General features: G+C 37.3%; 1 protein-coding gene across 5 annotated transcripts in view; it reads left to right on the top strand.

Annotated features, from left to right (window-relative positions):
- Nucleotides 1-27567, top strand: part of LOC132054318 (anaphase-promoting complex subunit 1) — a 50478-nt gene that overhangs the window by 6287 nt on the left and 16624 nt on the right. For 3 of the 5 annotated variants that reach the window (XM_059446376.1, XM_059446360.1, XM_059446368.1), the window contains 23 exons: nt 785-1062; nt 1281-1386; nt 1484-1641; nt 2610-2797; nt 2877-2946; nt 6235-6366; nt 7084-7571; nt 9447-9906; nt 10377-10715; nt 15564-15647; nt 16312-16404; nt 16516-16575; nt 17049-17147; nt 17301-17441; nt 17979-18059; nt 23967-24038; nt 24715-24786; nt 25992-26085; nt 26165-26247; nt 26361-26417; nt 26520-26597; nt 26689-26810; nt 26896-27056. In XM_059446376.1, coding sequence (XP_059302359.1) covers nt 785-1062; nt 1281-1386; nt 1484-1641; nt 2610-2797; nt 2877-2946; nt 6235-6366; nt 7084-7571; nt 9447-9906; nt 10377-10715; nt 15564-15647; nt 16312-16404; nt 16516-16575; nt 17049-17147; nt 17301-17441; nt 17979-18059; nt 23967-24038; nt 24715-24786; nt 25992-26085; nt 26165-26247; nt 26361-26417; nt 26520-26597; nt 26689-26810; nt 26896-27056 — 3516 coding nt within the window. Of the gene's footprint in view, nt 1-784; nt 1063-1280; nt 1387-1483; nt 1642-2609; nt 2798-2876; nt 2947-6234; nt 6367-7083; nt 7572-9446; nt 9907-10376; nt 10716-15563; nt 15648-16311; nt 16405-16515; nt 16576-17048; nt 17148-17300; nt 17442-17978; nt 18060-23966; nt 24039-24714; nt 24787-25991; nt 26086-26164; nt 26248-26360; nt 26418-26519; nt 26598-26688; nt 26811-26895; nt 27057-27567 lie in introns of those variants that run through there. The other 2 variants (XM_059446363.1, XM_059446371.1) reach the window with 2 other exon arrangements.

Raw genomic sequence — 27567 nt, 5'->3', positions numbered from 1 at the left:
GTCATGAAGGTTCCTTCTGAATCTTAGATCCCAGTGAATAACACCCTCATGAGATCTACAAATTTGTTGGACTGTCAACTCTCCTTGACAAGAATTGCAGTATAAATTAGGAAAGGCTTCTTTCAACTCGATCTCCCTACACCACTTATGTGCCCAAAAACTGATCCTGCTTCCGTCCCCATCCTTGAAATATATATGTCCACAAAAATCTACCCACCCCTTCATGATACTCCTCCGCAGTCCACACCCAAACGGAGTTACAATGTTTCTAGTCCTCCATCCACCATCCAGTATGCCATACTTTTCCGTTACCACCCCCTTCAGAAAGCGTTCACCTCCACCCCGAATCTCCAGATCCACTTTCCTAACAGAGCTTAATGAGAACATTATACATAAAGTTGGTTTGGAACTATAAGTGGAACTGGAGTTTAGTACATCAGAGGGCCAGATTTGGTATTTAGTGGATATTTGACCTATTGTTGGCTAAGAAATTAGTTTTCTTCTCTAAAGTTTTGTAGATAAGTCTTTCTGGTTTGGCGTTAATTGAATATAATGGCAGAATCTGAGACGCTGACTGGGGCTTTTTTGGCAGTTTAAAGAATAACTGAGTATAGAGGAGGCGAAAATAGGCTAATTTGCCTCTTAGAATTTCAATTACCAGACCCAAGTCAACCTTTTTTAGTATTTAATTTTCCTCTTTTTGTCCAAGTGAGTTCTTGTTGTTTTACCACTGCTATCGGTTGTTAGAGAAGACATTACAATCGTTTAGTCCTTTGCTTTGTAGGTGAAGTAACATCGGTTCCTCTTCCTCGTAGCATCACCTCCATATGGCCTCTTCCATGTGGTTTACTCCTCCAACAGGCACCTGAAGGGAGCTCGCCAGCGCATATCCAATTTTCGTCCTTGAGCCTGTTTTTAAGTGCTCGCGATACAATCCGTTCAAAAAGGGATGTTAGTCCTCAGCAGAATTATACTGCTGTACATGGTTTAGATACTACCAAGAGAGATGGGTCTTCAATGTCCTCACATCTGATATTAAAGGATCCACTGGAAGAACCTCAGGTATACATGATGTTTTCTTTGGCCCCCCTCTGTCTCTATTGTTTTGCTTTGCTTTGCTTTGTTTTATTGTCTATTCCTTTGCTGTTTCTGTTCCTGGGTTTTGGTAATATTATACTGTAACCCATTTGTATTCCATTTGTCAGCTGAAGAGGTAGAATTTTCCTCCCAGCTTTCAATTTGAATTTGCTAGTGTACCTTTTTCATTGTGATTATCACAGCCAACCTATATTGAGGAGAGGGGGAAATTAAACTATATTAAAGAATTTGATGAAAGGACCATCTGGACCGGAGATTGTGTCCCCTTGATGGCGTCATACAACAAAGGTTTTTCCTATTTATTTTAACTGTTAGATTGTCTCTTCTTTTCTGGTGGACGAAAGAGATAACAGAGTGCATTCGTTGTCTCTGCATTACTTTGCAGCTAAGCTTCAGCATTCTTTATGGGTTGTTGAAATCACCAACTCTAACATTGAAATGGGAAATTCTAGATTTCCTGATGCTCCCCTTGGAGTGCAGACGAAGCAATTTTCATTCCGGAGGATATGGCAAGGAAAGGGTTCACAAACAGCTGCTAGTAAGGTGCTGATTATAATTGATTCTTTTGTTGCTTGATGAAAAGAATGTCATGCTTCTTGCTTTTATTGGGAAATGAATTTAGTGAACCATGTATATACATTTTATAGTTCCAATTCGTGGTAAATAATATGTTTTCAGAGGACTGGAATTGAAGGTCCACAGTGAATCATAGCGATCTAATCTTGAGTACTAGTTGAAAAGCTAAGAACCTCAGCATCAGGTGATCAAGAAGAAGTTGCCACAATCTATTGTCACAATCTCATGATACCTGTTCTGACTTTGTATGATTCTAAGATTTATTATTAGAAAGCTACTAGGTAGTGGTAACTATTACAACAATTTTTGACTTATGCTTCAAACTGATAAGGGTAACTTTTGACGTAGAACAGATGGAAGCTTTGGAAACGATCCTTGGGTGTCTTAGTTTGGCATATTATTCTGAATTAATAAAAAGGTCATTGATGTCTAACCAGACCCCACCTGTTGGAATATACTGGGTATGTTGTTGTTGTTGTTGTTGTGTCGTTGGTGTCTAAATAGAAGTTACTGTAGGTTTGATGAAAGCCTAGTTTGTCAAGAAATGTCATGGGGCCTGGTCCTGGCCAGGGAAACTTCGAAAAACAAGTGGAACCTTGGTTTTCAAATCCTTAGTGGAGTCATTGAAAACTAGTCCATGACCTGTACCGTTTGTTACTAAATCGATGTAGTGGATCTTTCCCTCAGCTTCATCAAACTACTGCAGCCTTAGCATAATGCAATCTCAATTTTCACTCTTCTGCTTGTCGGGGCATATCTCCAAGATGTGCACATTTCAGGTTTTTCTTCCTAGTGTCCTCACTCTGGTTGTATGTAGCATAATAACATAGGTGAACCACAGTATTTAGGCATCTAACTTCCATGTTTAAAATCATATCTGCATGAACGATTTTATATATCTGTGTCCTTATATATGTGCTTGTCGTTTCTCTCAGGTATTTCTAGCAACTGATCACGATGCATCACCCATTATTTGCTTTCTACTCCAAGAGCAAAAAAAGCTGTTGTCTCTGCGGCTTCAGACTATAGAAATAAATACCGAAGTTATCTATGATATTAAGCCTGACATGAGTTGGAGCATACCCTCAGTTGCTGCAGCACCAGTTGTTGTTACTCGACCAGGGTTAGTTTTTACTATATATTTTGGTTTTCTGCAGCTATGTTACTACTTTGGTGTCTTGACTGCCAATTCTCATCTTCAGAGTTAAAGTGGGCGGACTTCCATTTATGGACATTGTCGTGCTGACATCAGAAAACACTCTTCTTCTATATGTAAGTTTTATGGCTATCTTAAATAACTGGTCCTGCTAGTAGAAGACAAATTCTTGGCCATGACTTGCATTCCTCTTGTTTTCCCCGTCAAAGTGGAGGACCTCCAGTTGATGCATCGTAAAATTTTTGCATCAGGAATATGTCTACCCTCTCTGTGTTTACTTTGCTACTGGCTGAACTCTGAAGATATTGGTGACTCTGCTTTGCAAAAGTTATTTCTTTGTATGCTAAACGCAAATGTTCTGTTATCTTCTCCACACAAGTTCTTTGGTTGAAACATTAAACTTATATGATATCTGGTATGTTTGCAGCAAACATTGTTTTGCTCTCTGAACTCCTTTTGTCCTTTTAAATTTTTGCATGACTTGTTAGGAATTGTGTAGCTTTTTTTATTTCATTCTTGTTTACAGTTGGTATAACTTAATAATGTTCATCACTTCTGATGAAGAATTAAGATTAGGTGGGGCAGATGGATAATTGGCATTGTCAAATACATTACAAGAAGTCATACAAGTAAAAAGCTTGAATTTGGATGAAAGGATATTTTTCTTTTTTCATTCATTGCGTAAAGGATACATATGAAGGAGCGATTACAAGCATGAGAACACTGAGGAGATAAATATAGCGGAAGTTTTCGGTAACCGCGGGGTTACACCAAGTATCTGCCTTGAGCGCTACTTCTTTACTCTAGTTACAGATGAGCTAACCAATAATAGATGTATGCTATTTGCAAATGATATTGTGTTAATCCATGAAATTCACAAAGGAGAAAACCAAAAGTTAGAATTATGGAAAACAATCATGTTAGAGTTTTAGAATAAGTAGAAGTATGTAAGAGAGAAAATATGCACTACAAATTTAGCCACTGTAAGAAGAATGATGGTGAAGTTAGACTAGAGGGGTGTAGTATCTAACTGCAGACAATTCAGATTTGTAGGCCCAGTTTTTCAATCAATAACATGACAGAGTAGTCGAAATTTTGGTGTCTATATGTTTAGTCTTTTAGGAAAATGATGTGATAGATGATGTGACACATCTAATAAAAGCAAGATGCTTGGAATGGAGGAGTCCAATGGGATGCTATGCAATATGCCGATACCTAACAGTGTAGGAACCCCTTCTTTGTAGGGATGGGTTCTAACTTTGTCTTGAAAAAGCACTAGCTTAGTGCTAGATTATTGATTATCAATAAAGTTCTTATTTACCTATTCAAAATAAAAAAGAATCTTAGTGGACTGAGTTACCCGGTACATATATTGTCGGAGAATGCAGGTACCCAGTGGATTCGTTGAGGTATGTACAAGGTGGTTTGAACACCACCTTTATAAGAAAAAAGATGATGTAGATGTAAAATCACATGAAGGTAAATTGTTTCAAGAAAACATATAGTCTCTCGAAATTAAAGCAAATTTAGCTAAAAACAGAACATAGTTGAAGCGAAGGACCCATAAAGACGAATATGTTGCTTGGACTCTTCAAAAATATCAACGGCTGCGTGTTAGATCCTCCAAAAGTAGTGCATTTTTGGAAGATCCAACACGGGTGTGGCAACATATTTGGAGAGTCGAGCAACATATCACGATCCTAACTAGCTAGTATTAAAAGCTTATTTGGATGGTTGTTACCATTGTTTCATAATGTATTGTTTTGTACTGTTGTTTTGTAAATACAATGCTTGTATAGTTTGTTGTGGTTTAATTGTGTCTTTATTGTTTGGTTTGACTGTGTCGTATTGTACATTTAACAGATGAGTTTACTAAAGTGCCCTTAATTGATTTAAATATTAGATATATCAACAGTTACTCATAAAAATAATCTAAGACGATCTCTTTATCCTAATTTATCTCCAATTATGCCTTGTAAAAATATTAAGTTATTAAATTCATATAGCTCCTAATGAAATTAATCAAAAACAAGATATTAATCTAAACAAAAATAATATGTGAACTCATTTCATAATTTATAACATAGATAATATTTCCTAACAACATGCATTATAACGCATACCATAGAATGGATAGTGTATTATTTTCAAAAACTGTATAATTCATATTGTCCATTATATCCTCAACAGTTATAAGAGAAATTCATAATGTTTTCCTCCATAAGTAAGGGCATAATGGGAAAAATAAGTAAGGTAACGATCAAATCACACTAAATCTGTTGTTACATAAAACGGGCCTTTTCAGGGTTATGTTAAAAAACAAATTTAACAATACAATAAAATGTTTGATACCAACAATATAATACAATCCAATAAATTTTAATCACAATCAAACAAACGTTGTATTTGAAGTAACAACAATAGGTAACAAATGTCCAAACAAGCTACAAGGCTTAGTTATTATTACAGTTGCATTAAATCCATTGTTTGCTAGAAGCCTTTTGTTCTGGTTGAACTCGTATATCCATTTATGGATAAGTATGAGATTTAGAGAATTTATAGATTTGGAGAACCCCTAATTCGAATGTACATGCAAATTAGTATTTAGTATTGGAATGAAATAGACCTGAATAGAGTGCGATGGATACAAATGATTATTCATATAGCTGATGCCCAACTAAATTATTGAGGCTTAAGTAATTGATTGATTGATATTCATTGAGTCATCTATTGGAACTCATCAATCAGATTCTTCTGTTGAAATTTGAGATTAGAGTAAATTCATTCTCTTTTTTAATTTTACTTGGGTAGGGTCAATGTGGAGCAGCTTTAAAATGGGCAGCAGCTTTAAAATGGGCGGAAAATAGGACATCTTTTGATTGTCCTTCTTTCTTTTTCCCCCTTCTCTTCCTGCCAGAATTTTACAAATCTGGGGCATGTAACACTTGTACTTTTTTAGTTATCCTCATATTTTCATGCTTGACATAGATAGTCATGGTATATTTTCCATGAAACACATTTTGGCTTCTTGAGGAAATTTCAAATTTGGCTTGCCACAATGTTCACATGGGTGTAGCCTGCAGGACATGACAAGGATATTGTAACATTTTAATCTCATACTGATCCAATGTGAACATGTCCTTTTGTGGTTCTGTTGTTCTGATATACTTTATTGAACACAGTATAGGAAATAGAACTCCTATGATCATCCACATTGTGATAAAGAATATTTAGACTTTTTCATTTTACTTTTTATTTTTTTATTTTTTTAACCATTTCTAAATTTGGAAGTTTATTTTCTAAGTTTATGTGGAAAGATGTCATCATCTTTGCGCATCACTTTCACTTACAGGTAATGTTTGATTTCCTCATGAAATATGATATGTGAACTTTTAAAATTGCAGTGCGGGAAGCAATGCCTTTGTAGGTTCAAGTTGTCTCACCTTGGCAAAGATCAGGTTTTGCATGATACTAGAATTGTTGGGTTAGCAGATGCTGTTGAGGAGCGTATCAATGTGATTGTGAACAGTGGACGGGTATGGTTGCTGACTTTATTTGGCTTTTGTATTTTAGGCTAAAGTAGTGTGTAAGTTCCTCATTGTAACTGTTGCATTCCGTTTTGTGACTGTTAACAGTCATGGGACAAACATCAGATGATGAGATTGTAAGTCTGTATCAGGTTTACCATGTTGTCTATAATTCTCTGAGCTTTAGATGACTAGGATGAGGCCACTTAATTTCTATATCGCATAAAACAATGAAATTGTTTGTGCAAAAGATAAGTACTGAGAACTTCATGCTATTGAAAAAAAGGAGTAGAATGGTATATTTTCCTTTCTGATGGCTAACAAGCTACAGGGAGCTACAGGGAGTCCTTTCTTATGAACCTTGGGCGTAACTCAACCCCAAAAGCTAGCTCTTGGGGTTGAGTTAGGCCCAGGTGCCATATTTTTACATGGTAATAGAGCCAGGTCATCCTTGTTTGGGCTCCCGGTCCACGCTGCAGTTGGGCCTGGGCGTGGGGGGGGGGGGGGGGTGTGTGTTAGAGTGGGTTAGCGTCCCACATTGGTTGGGGAATGAACTGGTGGTCTGCTTATATGGACCCGGGCAATCCTACCCTCATGAGCTAGCTTTTGGTTTACAAGTTATTATCCTCAATCTGTTATTTTGATAACCATATGTAGTCTGATATAGGTCTGTTGAGTTTCTGACCAGGATGGAATTATGATTCCCTGCTTTTTTTGGTTCTTCAGATTTACCGATGTACTTGGCGACGCAATCCATCATCGTCCTTGGCAAATGATTGTATCACTGCAATGGCTGAGGGGCTGAACTCTACTTTGTATAATCACTTTCTTGTTCTCCTTTGGCGCAATGATGATCAAACATATCTGAGTGGGACAGATCTGACTGCTGATTCTGAGTGGGAATCCTTTCAAAGTGTAATATCACGAATATGCAAAGAGTCTAGTCGTACTTCTGAAAAGCTTTCAGATTCTGTTTCATGCTCTTCATGGGAGTTTCTTATTAACAGCAGATATCATAAGCAATACAGCAAAAGTTATCCTATATCTGGATTTTCAGAAACTTCAATTGATCAGCAGGGATTGTATTCACCCGGATCATCCAGGGGTACCTCAGATAATGCTGGAAATTCGTTGTATGCTGAATTAGTGGCTGAGACCCTAGATACACTGCATACTGTATATGAAAGTTTGAAACTAGACAATCACCGTAAACGGTAACTTCCCTTTTCGTACATTTATTGTTTCATCAGCTCATTGGTCATGTTAAACCATCTCCTATGTTCATTTTTCATCTGGGCTAGTAACACTAGTTCTTTATGCCTCTTCACAAGTATTATTGCTACGGAAACAATTGAAGGGTAAAAGCATATTTCAAGTAAAAGGAGACCAAATCTGGAATTTAATATTTCATATTTACAGCCTACTACATAGCCTCCGATGTTTATCAAAAACAATGTTGTTCTATCTGTGTTACCTGAAAAAAGAAGAGGCAGAGGGGAAGAAGAATCAATTCCAGCTTATCCTCTCACATTTGACGTTGGAGCTAATGTCTTCTAAATCTGACCGCACATCTATTGTTAAACTCAGCTTTGATGCCCTTTGTCTCTCCAACTATTGTACTTATACAGTGAGCTGTGATGCCCCTTCTCACTGCACATGTTGTAGATCTTTCTGTTTGTCCCATAAGAAATTACACGAACACCCTCTTGATATCCTTTTACACATTTAACGGAAATTTGGAGCCCTTCTTCAGGATGCATAAGATGGCAATAAATATTTGGTGGTGCCTTTATAGTATCAGACTGATGTCTAATTCAACGGTGACCAATGTCAAGATGTTTGTATCATTATTTAAGTTGGATAGGATGTATACTGAGAAAGTTTTGAGCTCTTCTGCTGATTTAACTTTCTTTGTATCTTTAAACCACTTTTTTTGTAATGCTGATCTTGAATTGGAGAGGTTTGTAATGCTGATCTTGAATTGGAGAGGCTAATGGAGGACACAGTGGCTAGAGATTTAGCTTATCTGCCACCGGAGTTAAATTAGAAACTTGTAAATTATTATCTCTGAGTAGAAATATTCTAATTTTGAAATTGCATATGCTTTTTTCTCAATTTCATCATAGTTCTGGAGATACGGATTGACCAGATGCTATAGAAAGTGATCTGCATTGCTCTTGCAAATAACTAGGAAAAAGAAAAAAGAGAAGATGGTGTCACATGACATAGGTTGTTTGGGATTTCTGTTGGTGTTCTTTGGTTTTTTCATTTACTTTCAATGATTTGTTTGCTATCCAATAACCAGGTAGTCGTAAAAAGAAAAAAGAGAAGATGGTGTCACATGACATGAGTTGTTTGGGGTTTCTGTTGAAGTCCTTTGTTTTTTCATTTACTTCCAATTATTTGTTTGTTATCCATTAACCAGGTATTCTTAATAAGTAAAATTGCAAGAATATCTGGAGATGAGCTCTGTTTGCTGTAATATGATGTATTTGGCTGAACTTAGGAGGGCCTTCCATGAGGCCCTGATCCCTTCCTATATTGCGTACAGATACGTAATGTTACCTCAGAGGATCCATAACGGAAAAAAAGAAAAAAAAAAAGAAAAAAAGAAAGAAAAACAAATGAGCAAGTTGTGCATGAATTTATATCTTTTGGTCTCGTCGGTTTGCAACTCTAAGGTTGATATGTTGTCGGGGTAATTTTGAATCAGAACTCGGGTTGTTTCAGTTAAAAACTTTGTTTAACATCATATGTTTGACTTTATAAGCCGTCTCCCTTTGCCAGGGTAGGGAGGTGAATGTCTCTGTTCTGGATAATTGAGTTTTTACTTTCTAGTGGATAAAGTATATCTTGCCAATAAATTGGCACTGTGTTTGGGACTTGGTGTTAACTGTTTGACATATATTTGTAGATTATTGAGCTTTTCTGTTTCATGTAAACAATTTTTTACTGAATACATTGACCTTTGCAGTTTTCCTGATGTGACTGATTAAAACAAAGTTTTCTTGATGTGTTAGTAAAATTCTTTTGCATACTGTGGTTCCATAATCTCATGTTATTCACTTAATATACTTAACTTAATGCAGAGATATGGGTCTTCTGGTGGTTCTATTATGTGATATTGCAGCTTTCCTGCGCGAAGATTGCTACTTGGATCATTATATACGCGACTTTCCTTGCCTCTCAAAAGGCCATGAAGTATCTCTGATCTCATCCTCCAAGAGAAATCCTCCTAGTTTATTCAGGTGGCTTGAGTCCTGCTTGAAGCATGGGTGTAGTTCTACTAGTATTAGTTATCTCCCATCTTTGATCTTTAAAGATGGAAGTTCTGTTGTCAACTGGGGACGGAAAATTGTATCATTCTATAGCCTGTTATGCGGTGCTGAGCTTTTGGGAAAGAGGTTATCTTCTGGTGTTTCTTGTGCTGTTGCGTCTGGATCGTTTAATACTCCGGAGGAACTAACTGTCTTGTCAATGGTTGGAGAAAGAGTAGGTCTGCAGCAGTTAGACTTGTTGCCTGCTGGAGTCTCTCTTCCTCTGCGAGATGTAAGTGAAGAGCTAAAAGAATTTTACATCCAAGGTTTCCCATCCTTAGAAGTGCAAAATTTAGATATTCTGATCTATTCACTTGAACACACAAATATGCCAATGGAAGGGTGTTAATGACATCTAGTACCCTTAATGGATGTACAATCTTCTCCTTTTAATTGCAGCAGTTCACGTTACAAAAATTATACCCAGATGTTTCCATGCACTCAAGATCCTTTTTTTTTAATATTTTTTTTTTATTAATAATAAAGGGCAGCCGGTGCACAAAGCATCCCGCCTTAGCAGGGTCCGGGGAAGGGCCGCACCCAAGGGGTGTGATGTAGACAGCCTACCCTAATGCAAGCATTAGTGGCTGCTTCCACGGCTCGAACCCGTGGCCTATAGGTCACACGGAGACAACTTACCGTTGCTTATTTTTATTTGACTTATTTTTTAATTAAAGAAGGGGTGATTTTGTTCTTGTGCAGGCATTGGATAAATGCCGTGACTCTCCTCCAATGGATTGGCCTGCTGCTGCATATGTTCTTCTTGGTCGGGAGGATTTGGCTTTCTCACGTTTAGCATATTCAAGAAAATCTGTGGAGCTTGAGCCCCATATGAGTGTAAATATGACATGTATGTCCACTCCTTACATGTTGAACCTGCATCCTGTGACGATTCCTTCCTCAATATCTGACACAATACAATCAGAGGATAACAAGCTAGAGGATGTAGATTCTGTTGAGGGATCTGTGGCTGATGGGATGGAGCATATTTTCAACTCTGGCATCCAGTTGCGGTATGGTCGTGATCTGAGATTGAATGAGGTAAGTTTTTACTATTGTGCATGCTGAAAATAGATGTTTGCAGGCACTGCTTTGCAGTAAATACAACCCTGCCTCACTTTTAAAAGAGCTAGAGCCTGTTTGGATGGGCTTAAAAAAAGCTGCTTAAGTCAAAAAAAAATAAGTTGGTGCAGCCCAACTTTTTTTTTTTTTTGGCTTATAAGCTGTTTTCAGCTTATAAGCTGCTTTAGATAAGCTAAGCCAAACCGGTCAAATTATTTTTTTGGGCTTATTTTATCACAAAATGGCTTATAAGCTGGCCAGCCAAACATTCAAAAAAGCTGAAAACAACTTATAAGCAACTTATAAGCCAATCCAAACGGGCTCCTAACCATGAGTTCCCACTTACCTGATTGTAAAGTCATACTAAAAGGCTCTCCGATTACGCTTGTCTGAAGAGTCAATCCACATCCATTTCGTTATGGAAACCTGACTGTCATGTCAGTTTTATTTATGATGAGCTTGACCTCTGTGTAGTGTCCTAGTGCTTAATTTGTGATTACTCTTTACCAAACATATGCAGCTCCAATAATGATTTTTATATAAGAAGAAAATTGATCTTTCACAATCAAATCCTTTGCTCATTTTTTCAACATTCTTAAAGTCAAACCTGAAAGCACCACATCGTAAACATTTATGGCTAGGATGTGAATTCTTTTTCCTTTGCCCCTATTATGTTTTGATAAAGGTAATGGTTTTATTAAAAGATGGGGAGAATACTGCATACAAAATGTGAACCGCGTAGAGAACCTTACAAAATGACATGATTCTCTATTCAAACAGCATCCGATCGTCAGTACTAACCGGAATTTCGAAGGTGCAAAAATATACTGAAAACTAAAATAATCTTCTAAATATGTGCAAAAGAATCAAACTTCCTTCCGTTCCTTCCCCCCCTCGTGTCCAAATGACCGCTAGGAGTGCTGCCTCCGTGCTCTACTTCTTATGAGTTCCCATCCTGACATTAACACCTTTACTGTTCGTGACATTACCCATTGCTCTCTGAATCCAAACGGTTAAAGTAAGGAAGCTCTCTTTTTCCCGCTTCAGCAAGCTGTTTTAGAATGACTTGATAATGAAGACAATATCCTTTTGTCTTTCCCATGTTCACTAGTCTGTATCTGTGAGTTGTGTTTCTCGGATCCGTCAAAAGTGCCGCCACTCATGTTGGATCCTCCAAAAATAGCGTATTTTTGGAAGATTCGACATGGGTGCAGCAACATTTTTGGAGGATTTGAGCAACATAGTTTGTGAGTAAAACCCTATGCTTGTAAAGGAACTGAAGAAATCTGCTGAAATCCTCCCATCTGCAGTCCTAAGAGTTTCTTCTAAGGATCAAATCCCAGACTACCTCTCCCCCCTGTTATTTTCTCTACTTGTATGTAGGCTCGATATACTGTACATAGATGAAAAGGCTTCACATAACAGGGTATCCCTAATCCCTTCAACATCTTTGCTTCCAAATGTCGAGTCCTGCGCATGCTTGAAAGTTGAAAGTGACATATCTATAGAAGTCATTCTTTAATAATGCACTTCTGAAGGGCCACCATTCGATGTTCCACAGGTATAACTACATCCAAATGTGTAGTCCCCCTCCAAAAGTATTACAGCTTACACTGCCTTCCTATTTCCACTAAATTACAACCAGTCAATAGCTGTTAAAATATTTACTGTTTGATCTAACATTTCCTGTTTACACCAAAAATAGTAAATAGCTAAACAATTCATCTTCATTTTCTGCACGCTGCTCTGCTTATCTTCAAAACATCTCTGATTTCTCTCCTTCCAAACTGTCCAACATATGCTTGCTGGGACAATCTTCCATCTCTCCTCCTTCTTTGGTGCATTACCATCTTTGTTCCGACACTTCATTACTTTTTTTATACTTCCTGATTTCACCCAGTTCATTTTTTATCTTGAGAAAGAACTGCCACAACTGGTCTGTCACTTTGCAATGCAAAAAAAGATGGTTGACTGTCTCTGCTTGTTCCCCACATAAGTAACATCTAGAGCATAGGTGAAATCCTCTTCTGTTCAGGTTCTCATGAGTTAGCACTGCTTCTTTTGCCAAAAGCCAGGAAAAACAGTTTACCTTGTAAGGTATTTTGGTTTTCCGTATCATCCTCCAAGGCCATCTTGCCTCCTGATTTGTTTGTTGAACACAAGTCTCTGTATACAGATTTAACAGTAAAACTCCCTTTACTATCAGCTTTCCATTCCAAAGTATCCCTCTCACCTGTTAAATTGTTGAAATGTGCTACTGTGTTGTAAAAGGCTACTATCCTTGGCATCTCCCAATCATTCAGATTCCCTCTTAGGTGTAGATTCCATCCTTGTCCTGTCCATATTTCAGCAGTTGTGGCTTGTTGAAGTTCGCATAAGGTGTAAAGATCTGGGTACATAGGTTCTTGGCCACACCAACTGTCATCCCAAAAGGACACCTTCAAACCATTCCCCACTTTAAATCTTGCTCTAGCCAAAACTAAAGGCCATAGATTTCTGATAGATCTCCACAAACTGCAACCGTAAGGGGTAGTTACCACTTCAGTCATCCACTTATCCTCCATCCCATAGTTGCAGTGACCACTTCCTTCCAAAGTGAGTTGTCAGTTGTTGCAAATTTCCACAACCATTTCATCAACAAGCTCTTGTTCTGTCTGGTCATGTCTCTGGTTCCCACCCCTCCTACTTCCTTGTTGATTGTCAACTCCTCCCACTTAACTAGATGGAACTTCTTGTCTTCATTACCTTGCCGGAAAAAGTTTCTCCTTAGAGCATATATCCTTTTAACCACATTCACTGGTATAGGAAACACAAGCGTCATATAGGATGGGAGAGCATCTAGTACACTATTAACCAGTATCAATCTTCCCCCCAAAGACAGGTATCGACTCTTCCAGTTTGTCAGTTTTTTTTCACATTTTTCTATCACCCCATTCCATATACCTTTAGACTTGCTTTTTGCTCCCAGAGGCATGCCCAAATATGTTGTTGGCAGTTCCCCAACCTTGCCTCCCAACTTCTCTAGTAAGGACACTAACTCTGTTACATCATTGATTGGATATACAAAGCTCTTCCCCCAGTTAATATGTAGTCCTGATACAGCTTCAAAAATGATGAAAATGGCCCTTAGAATTAGCATGTGTTCTTCCACTGCTTCACAGAATACTAGGGTATCATCAGCATACTGCAGATGAGTTATCTCCAAATTATTTCCTGCCCTGTTTTCCACCTGGAAACCCCTTATCCAACCCCTCTCCTTTGCTGTGTGAATCAAGTTACTCATCCCTTCCATTGCCAAGATGAAGAAAAAAGGGCAGAAAAGATCCCCTTGTCTCGGTCCCCTCTGAGAGGGAAAAAAACCAGCAAGATTTTTATTGATCAAAACTGAGAATTTTACAGTACTGATACATTGCTTGATCCTTTCGGTCCACCTGGTTCCAAATCCCATCTTCTGAAGCATGTTCACTAGAAAGTCCCAGTTTAGGTGATCGTAAGCTTTCTGTATATCAAGCTTGCACCAAATGCGTGGCTTCTGACTTCTCTGTCTGGAATCTACACATTCATTTGCTATCAGTATTGCATCCATTATCTGTCTGCCTTTAATGAAAGCCATTTGTTGTCTGTCCACCAGCCTGTGTATGACTTTGTTCAATCTTTCTGCCAAAGCTTTGCAATGATCTTGTAAACCCCCCATCAAGCTAATTGGTCTGAAATCATTTAGCTCCACTGCACCCACTTTCTTAGGGATCAATGTCACAAAAGTAGCATTTATGCTCCTTTCAAACACTCCTTCCTCATAGAAGTTCTGAATTCCAGCAACTAAATTTGCTTTGATGATCTCCCAGCACTGTCTGAAAAAAGCCATAGAATAACCATCTGGACGTGGGGCTTTATCCCCTGCACATGCATTGATACTTTCCAGAATTTCATGTGGTTCAAATGGTGCCATCAGTATGGCATTGTCTTCTTCTCCAATTCTTGGAGAATTCCTCATGTCTAATTGAGGTTTCCATCCTTCTGTCTCTGTGTATAGCTTCTCATAGTAAGCTACAATCTCCTCTTTCACCATTCAACGTTATTATCTGACTTCCTTCAGCGCCTATTTCAGTTCCATATTCTTTTTCAATAACCTTCCTCCATAAAGCTTGGTCCTCCCTCCAAAATCTCCATAGCCACTTTCCTAATAAGGCCCTACTGAATACCCTCAAGTCCCTTATTCCCAGACCCTTCCCTTTATGGTTGAAGTGACTGTTTCCATTTGATTAAGTGTTACTTCTTTTCCTCTGCTCCTGGTGTTTACTTATCAGGTGTTGGACATTTCTGTGATTGCTGCTTTATTTATTATTGTTTGGACTGCTGCTGGCCAGCGAAACTGAATAGGAACAAGTAGTTTTGTGATTTTGAGGGATAAAGCAGAACCTGCTTATTCAAAGTGGCAACTAGTGTTTGTTTTATTAAACATGATGATGTTTTCTTCTGTCTGTGTATTTGGCTCCTGAACTTGTCATGCAGTCTGAATCAGTATCTTTTGGTCTGGTTGTCCTGTGGTCTTTGATGAAGCTTTGAAACTATAAATTACTGATGAGTATCCATGTATACTCCATCGTAGGTGAATTTCTGATCAATATTCTGGTGTGAAAACCATAGTATATACTTGATGATCCCATCCAGTCAATGACTTAGTAGACCATTAACTTCATTTCTCAGGCATACCTTATCTATGCATTTGCTAATTTCATCATGCAGTTCCTAGCACAGTCAAGTGCTGCACTTATGTTATTTGCTTAAGCTTCTTTGTTATCATTAAACAATGATTTTGACTCGTAGGTTAGACGTCTTCTATGCTCTGCTAGGCCTGTTGTTATTCAAACACCTGTTAATCCAACTGCGTCAGATCAGGACCTCCAACAGGTATACTGTTTCAATAATTTGGTATGTGCTACATGTTATTTCCAGGACTAAAGAACACACTACCTGTTTTCCCCCCATGCTATGTAATGATAAATATGTTTTTCCTTTAAAATGTCATGTGCTTCTTGCTCTCCTCTTCTAGTTGGTTTTCGACCACTGTTCACCTCTTGACCTTGCAACTTATATGTCCATACACTGTCATTGCTTGTTAAATTACTGATTTAGTAGTGTACTGTATATGTGTTCTTTGTAAACAGAATTTACTATAAGGGTACACATTAATTTGGTAGGTGTTGGAAAGCCAGCTAACTGATTGGGGAAGAAAAAAAAGAAAACAAACAAGTAAAGGCATTGCTAAGCCACATTATGGTGACATTGTTAAAGAACGTGGACACTGCACCGTGCACCCTACTTTTTTTACAGTTATCAGCTTTTATTGCAGCACCAAATGCCTCTTTTGGAGGAAATAAAAGCTTTGAACTGAAGCTGACTTGCCTGTAGTAAAGACAAATGTAGAACCTTGAATAGATTAACTAGAGAGACTGTACATTGTTACTGTAACATTGATGACCATGTGCATATTATATCCTTTACACCTCACATGTGGTTGCAACTCTACAAGTGTTTATCTGTCACATTGATTCTCTTTTTTTCTTTTCTTTAGGCTCAATTATGGCAGCTTGCTCAAAGGACTACTGCCCTTCCCTTTGGCCGTGGTGCATTTACACTTGCTACAACCTGTACTCTCTTGACGGAGGTACCATCCTTTACTTTCTTCTACAATTGGAATAGATTAGCATAGTCTTGGATTGACAATTTAGCAGTTAGTCCTTGTGGTGTTTTAAAAAAGTTGTTTTAACATCTGCAGGCACTCACGGTCCCCAAGCTTGTCTTGGCAGGTCGGTTGCCTGCACAGCAAAATGCAACGGTAGGTCTGGAAAAATTCCAGTGGACATCTAATTCTGTCTATGCATGTATTTCTTTTAAGTAGCAGTTCGGTCTTCAGATAATTGATTGGAGCCAGGTTGATTCCTTTTACTTACTGAATGTACACATGATTTTGGCGAATACTTTTTATCCTTGAAGTTTGTTCCTTTGCATGATGTTTAGTAGTTTTTCTGCCAAACTAATGTGGTACATTTTTTTCTGGCATTGCCCACATTTTTTTTTGGGATGACAAGGGAACCCGCAGCTGCTACCCTTCGGGTGCGCACAGGGTAAACCCCGCTCCTGTGCGCATTGCCCACATTTCAGCATTATGGTATTTGTTGATTTTCTGTAGGCACTTGTGAGCAGTCCCCTAACCACCCATATACCCCTCCCCTGGTCCATGTCTACCTTGCAGCAGTTGTGTGTTTGTGAAGTTTTACTGTGTAAGTCTTGCCTCTTGTGCTTGTTTAGGTTAACTTAGATCCAAATGTGAGGAATGTTCAAGAACTCAAATCTTGGCCTGAGTTTCACAATGCAGTTGCTGCTGGATTAAGGCTTGCTCCACCTCAGGTTCAGTTTTGCTCTTGAAATACTGTATCTATTTGCATGTGGCTTCATCCCGCTGTTGTTGTCCAGTGTCTTATTTAGATACTAATCTAAGTTCGATTTGCTTACTTGATGCTATTTCTTCACGTTTTGATGCATCGTCATGTGCTTACGCAGGGAAAAATGTCAAGAACATGGATATTATATAACAAACCCGAAGAGCCCAGTGTTGTTCATGCTGGACTACTTCTTGCTTTGGGATTACATGGACATCTTCGCGTCTTAACTATAACTGATATATACCAATATTATTCTCAGGTTGTTTATTTCTTTCAGGACCGATCTTGTTTTAATCAAGTGCGTTCCCCTCCTTACTAAAATTACGATATTCTTTTCTTTCAGATTCAACGAACTTCACTCATCATTCTTTTATTTGTACTGCATATGTAACATATAATATTTCCTGCTCCTATGGGGAAAAAATGGAAAAGATTAATGTTAATAAAGCTACTAAAGTAATTGTTAGATACCGTTGACTTGCATTGAAGCTAGAACGTTGTGCAATTACGCAAAGTAGAATTTATTTGGATGATCATGAAGGTCGGAAGAATAATTACAGCCTACATAGTTGAAGTTCTCCCCTTGGTAAAATGCAAGATTTTTTTAGTGGCAATTAACTCGTGTCATGTTTGTTTGAGTGACCATACTCAGGTTTCAAAATCCTTTTGAGTATATTACAACTATAAGGTTGAGAGATTCGGCTAGCAGATATAGTAAAATAGGTGGAATTTAACGAATTATTAATCTATGAGACAAATGCTTATTTTCTGCATCCGGTGATGTCATCCCTTGTAGGAACATGAAAGTACAACTGTTGGATTGATGCTTGGCCTTGCAGCATCATACAGGGGAACTATGCAGCCAGCAATCTCAAAGGTAAGGAATATTTCCTCATTTTCTCCATTGCCTATTCGATACTTGTCTTTCTTTGCTCCACCTTCTGTGAATATCAACTGCTGTAACGAAGAGTACTTATTTTCCTCTGGTCTCTGAATTATCTAATTAGGATCTAGTTGCTTCGTGGCCTATGCATATTTTGATTACCAGATGGGAGTGCCTGTGCTATGCACGGGTGCCTGATGTACTTTTTCTATTTTAACACAGATTAGCATATACGTTTGTTGCACTTTAACATGTGCTTAATTAGGAGTAAGATGCCAAAATCTATTGTCATCAAGATTAATTTACACAAGAAAATGCTGTAAAATTTCTCCAATTCTCTCTTTGTTGCTTTAGCTGATGAAAGGCTTGATTAACTGTGCAAGACAAAAAGACACAATCAGCTAACAAGTATCTTTCGAAATAGTCCAATCTATATTATTGTTCAATTTAATTCATTTGCCTGAAATAAAAAAGACACAGTATACTACTGGATTGATAATTCCATACCTTTTTTAGTCAATTTCAAATTTGACCATCTAATATCATTTTATACCTTTTGTCACTGATACTGCAATTGCAATCTAGTAACGATAACTTTCTTATTTGTAATGCCTTATCGTGATGTTATAAAACATGCCTCTGATTTATCAAAAAATGTTCCTCAATCACTAATCCTTTATCATATGTGTAATGCTTAAACATTAAAGATTGGATGTTCATTGTACAATTTTTCATAAGCAGCATCTTTAAATTATAAAAAAAAATACAATGAGAGTGCACACTAAAGAAAGGAACGAACTGTTTATTGGGTCAGCCAATGAATCACTCTCACTCCTATCAACTAATAAACGGGTCTTGTTTGTTTTCACCATTTATCATGTGAAGCAAACCAGCCATTGCCAATATTTTTACTATAATTTTGCAAGTCTACAGCTTCAAACGTATATACTCCTAATCCTAAAACCTTATATTTAGTCGTTTTTAGTTTACTTAACCCTAAACATTTCAAGACAAATTGTATGGCACCTGAAAGGTAACACATTACTTCCACAGTAGAAATCACTAAATTTTGAGCTCGATTATAGGATAGCATAATATCTCAACATCAGCTAAATTCATTTCGCTGGTAAAGTTCTCTCCTGAAGCTATGGGGGTTCCTTCCTGCAGTTATTTGGTCGTGTGCCTGTGAAGCCAGTACGTACCCCCCAACTTCTTTCCAAGTTAACATAGCTAGATTCAACCCAAAAAAGATATAGTTACAATCTAAGTGATATGAAAATTTGTACTGAAATGTGAAGCTAAATATAACAGTGCTGTTAGACCATCACTCGTACAAAACCAGATTAACTATAAACTTAGAGCAGTGAGGACTTGGCAGCACGGTGGTACAAAGTCGTCATTTCCCTTCCACCACATAAATTTAGGGTTGAATGATATTTGCCTCCTTTGCAACAAGCAATAAGAAAAAAAAGAGTGGACCCGACCAAATTTTTGACGTTGATGCCAGGGACTTCAAAGTAAACTGTTTATCTGGATTGGACTTTAGTGTTTATCTGGATTGGACTTTTACTTTTTGTCTATTTAAGTTTTTAGTTGCTATCTTGTTTTACACAGAATATGTACAAGAAGAATAAGCAACAGACTTTTGTGGTGAAAAGACTACTTCATTATGTTATTGTGCTGCAAGATGATACTTATTGAAATATATTTTTAAGTATCAATTCCTAAATTATTTATTAAAAGGAATTATTCAGTGATGGTAAAAGATTTAGCGAAAATCTTAAAAAAATGCATCTGTTGGAGGTGTTATTTTAAACTGCAAGTAATTTAAAAGTGCATACTCCATTTGCTAGACCTGCATAATACATAGTGCTTGACATATGCCAGCCACAAAGTTTAGAATCTGCGAGGTCGTGTGGATCAAAAGGTCAAGCTTTCATGCTTCTTGGAGTATAATGTTTTTATCTTAGCTCATTCTTAAACTTGAGGTGCACAAGCCTCATACTTACTACACACATCATATTTCTCATACTAATAGTCAGAAAATCTATCTCTTACAATAAGATTATCATGCAAAACTGCTCCTAGCTATTATCATAGTTGCTATCAATTATACCATCACATCATAAGAGAGATACCGATCAACATAACTAACAATCAGATCCAGCGTAATACAAATATAACTCAAGAATTGACTCACCTTCTACCTTCAATAGATTTCTCCAATGATTGGAAGTGAACAACATGAAAACCTTCCGATAGAACATTTTTTACTAGGAGAAAGATTAACATTTTGAAATTTGTCAATACAAAGAATGTGAAGCATCTACCAGGAACTTGTATAAATACTCAAAATAAAGGACCTTGGGAGGATTTCTCAAAGAAAATCATGTCGCATCTTCAAGCTGTGAAAGCCAAGAAGTATAACTTCATAAAGAAACTTCTCCCCGCATAAAATTATTCAGTACGAAAAAACAATTAAAAGATGTTGGAAATAATTTTTAACCAGGAAATCCATAACTTTTACAAAGTAAAAAGTGGCAACTGATAACAACATATCCAATTGCCCAAAAATATGGCATCTTATCGATTTCTTCAAACATCACATGGAGTGCAAATATTATTCTGGTGAGTGAAATTAGATACCCGGCAAACAAAAAGAGTATATCATAATATTGTAAACTCAAAAAATGACAGCAAGAGAAATAATTTTTTTATGACCAAAACATTCAATGTGACACTATTAAATATTGAGCACATGATGCAACTCCCCTAATGTCACTTTTAGAAAGTCATCTTCGATTGTTTTGACCAGCTTAAGCACAGAAACCTGCCATTCATAATTTATATTGCTTCATAAATGACGCCCAGTAATTCTATTTATTTGTTTGCCAAACAAAAAGCCATAAGCTTTTACATTAACATGCTTCAGCTGAAAAATGTAAAGCTCGGATGCATCATGCGGTAAAGAAGGAAACGGAAAAAAGTAGACTCTTCGACAACAACATGGTACATTAAAGTGAACAATTATCTGATAAAATATTTGCATAAACCTAATATTTAGCAATTAATCAGCTACTTAAATGGAAGAAGGCATGAAGCAAAAGTAAATGAACTTTGTTTTATTTCCACGAAACAATTATAACATCTTCAAGCACATTTTTCTGGAACACCAGCAGATCGTACAACTATTTACAGTAATTTTGCAATATTTTTGGACGTTGGACTTGGTTCTTCAACTTATACTGTGCGAATCCTTTAGTTAGCCTGACACCTGCCACGAAATATAGTCAAATCCAAGCTACAAGTTATGGCAGATGTATGGTAGTAGGGTTATATAAGTCTTCAAATATAAGGTGTAGTAAGAATTCTACCTTATCTCTATGTTGACTCTATATTTACCTACAAATACTGAAACTGATGCGGGATGAAACCATTCATAATGTAATCAGGCACCTATTTTAACTTGCAAATCACCTAGTTTGCTGCTTTGCACGCCTCTACAGATGCTTCTTTGTACAAATATAAAAAACTTTCAGACGACTGTACTTATCATTTTGACATAGAACATCTCATCTGGAGATCAAGGAAGACCATGTGAAACATTAATTTTAAAAGCACTGAAATTGTTCAGTTGGAACTTGAAATAAAATCAGATGGATAACTACAGAGAATAGAGGATGTTGTTTGAATTGCTGCATTCAATTGGATAAGTTGATTCCATGACCATTTTAGCTTAGCATTTGCTACTACATAATTTCACTCACATAAATATATACATTACACACATTTTGAGTACATGCAAAACAAATTGCACCTAGAATCTCTAATGATGTCAAACGGCTCACCTCCCACTTGAGTTTCAGGGGATTTCTGTGGAACTACAACATTGGGCGAACTCAAAATCCAAGTAATAACATCAGCATTAGCCTTTTTTATTTTCAGCTATAGAATTGGAAGAGCTTGGAGTCGAAAAGCTGGCATCTTGATCTTCGGGAGGTGAATGAGCAAAACCAATAAGAAAGAAGGAAGAGAGCTAAAATAAAAGAAATTTATAAAGACAAATAAAGAAAGATGAAGCAGAAGAAAAAGATGAACAAACAAAATTTCAACAAAATGCAATGAATTTTCCTACCTTGTTAACCTTGGTAACTACTGCTCCAGAATCAAACCTTTGGAAGGTTTAAATATAACATATTGATACTTCACTCGGAAGTAAACCAGTTCCGCCAGGAATTACAATTTTACCAACGATTTTAATTCCTGTTATGATGTATCAATTGCTCGGTCCAACTCTTAGATGGAATTTTGACTGAATGCCTGAAACCCCAATTTCAATATAAGGTAAAAGAAATTACCTACATGCAACAATGTAGATCAGCACGGGGTGCTTCGGCCCCTCTCCGTGCGTCTCCCTCCCGTCGCCGGCGTGCGTGCAGGGTGACTAACGAATCCGCAGTGCGCGCGGGAGGACCTGTGCTTCTTTTGAAACAAAAATGATTCTTGGCAACGGATATCTCAGCTCTCGCATCTATGAAGAACGTAGCGAAATGCGATTCTTGGTATGAATTGCAGAATCCCGTGAACCATCGAAGTAAGCAAAATCAAACCAAGTACAAAGAAAGAGGTGAATAAAGAAATAGAAAATGAAGAAGAAGCAGAGAAAACCCAAGTAAATGAATGAAGAAGCAATGAGAAGGCTGGAGCAAAAAATGAAGTGGAAGCGTCGGTGATCGTGGGTTTGATAAATGGCAAAAAGACAATATTACCCTTGGTCGTCCAAGAGACTCCCACTTATTATGTAGTTACACGTAGTGTTTAGGAGTTGTCAACATCTGTATGCACATGTCTGATTGCTGTTTTTTATCTTTTGTCTTTTATAGTTGGGGGTGGGTTTTTTTTTTTTTTTTTTTTTAAAGTTACCAGTTTCAAAAAAAAAATAAAAAATAGTTGGGGGTGGGTTTTTTTTTGGTGGGGGGGGGGGGGAGGAGGGTGTGGAATAAATACAAGGTTGTAGTTGATATGAGTCTCGTGGAAATTACCCATGCTAATTGTCAAATTAGGCATTGGGCCTACACCCCAAAAGCTAGCTCAAAGGGAGGAGGATTGCCCGAACCTTATAAGGAGCCCAGGATTCTCATCCGTCACCGATGTGGTATTTCTCTTCACTAATGGGTTTAACAGAAGTACTACATGAAGTTCTTGATTGTACAATGGATCTTAATACCCGTATTAACTTTCAACTTGCTTTGGCCCTAGGCCCTATTATTGTTGAGATATTCTGTAAAAGCGTCCTTACACTTCATTTGTTGTTCTCCACAACATGTAACTATCTGCTGCCAGATTGTTTACTTTTGGAAGCGTAGGAGGATAACAGAAGCGAAGCCTTGGCGTAACTGGTAAAGTTTTGCCATGTGACCAGGAGGTTACGGTTCGAGCCGTGTAAACAACCTCTTGCAGAAATGCAGGGTAACGCTATGTACAATAGACCCTTGTGGTCCGGCCCTTCCCCGGATCCCGCACATAGCGGGAGCTTAGTGCACCGGGCTGCCCTTTTTTTAAGCGTAGGAGGATAACTCTTAATAATTTGATGAGTACAGTGCCTCTTAATAGCTTCAGATATAAAGTTGCAGAATTGTAGTTGCTAAACTGAGTTAGTGTGGCTTTGATTCTCGTATCTATACACATTTTCCGGTTTGAGCACTCCAAATCTGCCCTTTTCAGTTACTGAATGATAATATCTACTTAACAATCAGCACTGGTATTCAAAGGTCCCTTATTGTTGTGTGCATTATTAATTTAGTAAACTATTATCTAGTTGCAGTTTATTGATTTGTCATTAGATGTGTTTTTCTCCTTTTCCTTCTAATGAATCAAGAATTTATTGTGATCTCCATGCAGTCTCTCTATGTTCATATACCATCCCGTCATCCATCTTCCTTTCCGGAATTGGAATTGCCAACCCTTTTGCAGGTAATTGCAGTATACATTGTGAATCTGTAAAAAGGTTAAATTCTTGTAGAAAATTGGTCTTCTCTATGGATTTATCTTTTATTTGCAGTTCATATGGTCATTAAACTTTTACTTCTGTTCTATTAAGACTTCAATGTAGGTGACGAATTTGAGAAAGAAAAAGAAAAGACTTCTGTGTATTTCAGTATGTATTTACATCCATTGAGCACGGTTATTTGTACAAAAGGTCCTATGACTAATCTAGGAAAGGAAATCAACTACAGTAATTACGCAAATTAATTAGAATAAAGATCTCCTACAATCAAGCTAGTAAACAATAGGCCTGTTTGACGAAGTGCTGTACTGATCCTTACCTCTTAATTTTATTATTTTCGTCTGGATAATTTCCTCTTTGTCCCCTGGCAATTTTCTTGCTATGTCAACATGCTTGTTAGCAAATCAGAGGAGGCAATACGTTCAAATCTGCCATGATATCCTTACTCCGATATGATTCTGTTCTTGTTTCTTTTTCCACTTATTATCCTCTAGAAGAGTTAATGGTCTGTGTTTGACTCCTCCATGTACTTGCGTGAAAGTGATGTTTGCTTTATTGTTTCTTTTTGGTAAATAATCCGCGTCCTTAATGAAGTATCTTTGTGTTGAAAATGATTGTTCTTGCGATTGGATTGCTTTTCAGTCAGCAGCTCTCCTCTCTGTTGGGCTTCTATACGAAGGATCGGCACATCCCCAAACAATGCAAATTCTTCTGGTACTTTCTCTAAATCTTGGAGGTCTATACTCTTCTGGAGTTTTCTTGGATCATCTGTTGATTAAGTGTTGAATAGCACGTTGTATTATTGGGTAGTTCGTCTCGACATGTTAAGATGTGTACAAGTGTTCACCTTGTTCAAATATATGAAAACTTGAGTTCTTATGTCTGGTGCATGACTGAGTTTCTGCTTTTACTGAAAGCTAACTGGAGTAGTGGGATAATTCATCTAAAATAAATTTGTTCCCCTGGAAGTTTGGTGTAGGGAAATAGCAGATTTATTTGAATCTGCTTATTAGTTGTGGCATTAAAGTGAAAGCATTAAGTGATTTTAGATAGTCCAGACTAGTGCTTGCAAAATAGATAAAATATTAGAGTATCTGTCCTACTTGCCCTGTTAAAAACGGGTTTGGATCAATTCGTATAACCTACTGTATAAAATGGATTATAATACAGACCGTGAGCGATACCGTCGAGCCTCAAGGAGAGAACGGTGAGTTGCATTTATTTATCCATTTAGCGCCCCTACATCCTTGTAAATGCCACCTCCATGTGTTCTTTCCTCTTTTGTCTTTATTACTTTTGTAAAATGTAAAGGGAGCTGAGAAATGGTTACATGAAGAACCAAAAGGGTATGGCGGAGAAATAGATAGGTCGGAAGAAAACCAATTTTTTTGTTAGAACTTAGTGTATCCTAAGAATTTTTAGTAGCTTCTCAGCATATAGTTTTATTTTTAAATGAAAATATCAACATTTCAATAGATGGGATCAATCCAAAAGTTGACAATTTAACCTTTAATAAGTCGATTTTATTTCAATGGACAGAGAAAACAACTCAAATCCTAGATTATTGCTTCTGGAAAAAAATATCTATGTGATTACACTCAAATATTTTTATGCATTTGTTTTCACAAGAGATGCACTCAAAATTTTGATCTTGTAAAAATCATGGATAGAAGTATGTCATGCAACCAAATTTGACCCGTCTGAATATGGGTGGGTCGGATACTTTATACGTTTTTAATAACACGTTTTTAACCCGCTCATATCCGATCCGACCCGTCCATTTGTTAACACTAGTCCATACTGATCTTGCTTGCATGCAAGAAGCGATGGTTTCATGTCTGGCCAAAATTGTAAGATAGTGTTAATTCAAGTTTTATTCATGCTTTTCATGAATTCAACCACTGATAACCGGTTTGCAGGGTGAAATAGGTCGTAGAAGTGGAGGAGATAATGTACTTGAAAGGGAGGGATATGCAGTTGCAGCTGGGTTTTCACTTGGATTGGTTGCCTTGGGTATGATTGAAAGGTCATATACATTATTATGGCTTACGTCTGTTTCTAAGTTTTTTTTTTTTTTTTTTTTAAAATGAAGGTCGTGGAGAAGATGCTCCTGGCTTCGTGGACGCTTTGGTTGATCGGTTATTCCAGTACATTGGCGGAAAGGAGCCTCAAAACGTAGATGCTTGCAGAATTTGCCTCCTGTTTTATGCGATAAGATTCCAAAATTATGATTTATGACTGAAGTGTTGTTCTCATTTTTTGAATAAATTCTTTAAACTGATCTTCAGGAGACGTTCCATCTTTTTGTTCCATCTATTGATGAACATAATCGGAGTGCAGGACAGGTCAGGTCGTCTTGTCGCTCCACAGATATTATATTACTGCTATTCTTATCTGGCTTAAAGATAAAGTACCAATCATCCGAAACTGTACCATTTCTCTTGCAGATAATGGATGGCTCTGCAGTCAATGTTGATGTTACTGCACCTGGAGCCACCATTGCCCTTGCTCTTATGTTTTTGAAGGTAATTTTATACATAATATTACTTCTTCTTTTGAGATAACCTCCTAGACAACTATCTTCTAATCATTAATGTTGCTCTCAATCCATTGCAGACAGAGTCAGAGTTGGTCTATTCTAGGTTATCTGTCCCTCAGACACATTTTGATCTACACTATGTTCGACCTGATTTTATAATGCTCCGTGTGATTGCTCGGAATTTGATAATGTGGAGCAGGTAAAACATGCTCCCAACACTTTTCAATCAGCAATGACATTTATAAGTTGCTTCTCAGGTTTAACTATGGTTTAATTTCTTCTAGAGTTCATGCATCTGAAGAATGGATTCAATCACAAATTCCGGAGGTTATTCAGAATGGTGTTAAAGGCCTTGGTGATACCATGAGTGACACAGATGAGATAAATGCTGATGCATTTGTTCAGGCGTATGTTCACATAGTGGTTGGAGCCTGCATTTCTCTTGGTAAGCCTAAGTTCTAAAAGACAGCTATTGCCTCTTGCCTGTTGAAATTTAGCTTCTAGTTAAGTTGCTATGTAATACTTTCTTCCATTTTATGCTAGACATGAAATTTTGGATATCCAACAGTTTCACTAACTTATATACATAACAATATGCTTTAAATGGTTTTGAATTGTGAATTTAAATGAATTACCACCAATGGAATCAGTAGTATTTAGAATTCAAATGCAGTACCAACGATGGGTTTGATACTATCTTCTACCATTGGAGTCATAATATGCGAGTCAAAAATAGCTCTTCATCACCTTTCCTTTTAAAATTTAAAATGTGTCAAGTAATGTGAGTGGAGAGTTCATATAAATCACTGCTAAGGGAGGTTGCATTGAATTTGATGAGGGAGGGCAGATCAGCTATCACAGATGTCAAAAATAATGTTAATTATTGATGAGCAGAAAAATAGCTCGGTCCCAATTTGATTTGTGAATGGACCTTGAGCCTAACATCTGCATTAGGG

The sequence above is a fragment of the Lycium ferocissimum genome, chromosome 1, assembly GCF_029784015.1.
Source record: "Lycium ferocissimum isolate CSIRO_LF1 chromosome 1, AGI_CSIRO_Lferr_CH_V1, whole genome shotgun sequence".
NCBI lineage: Eukaryota > Viridiplantae > Streptophyta > Magnoliopsida > Solanales > Solanaceae > Lycium > Lycium ferocissimum.
This window is presented reverse-complemented; position numbering and strand designations above follow the sequence as displayed.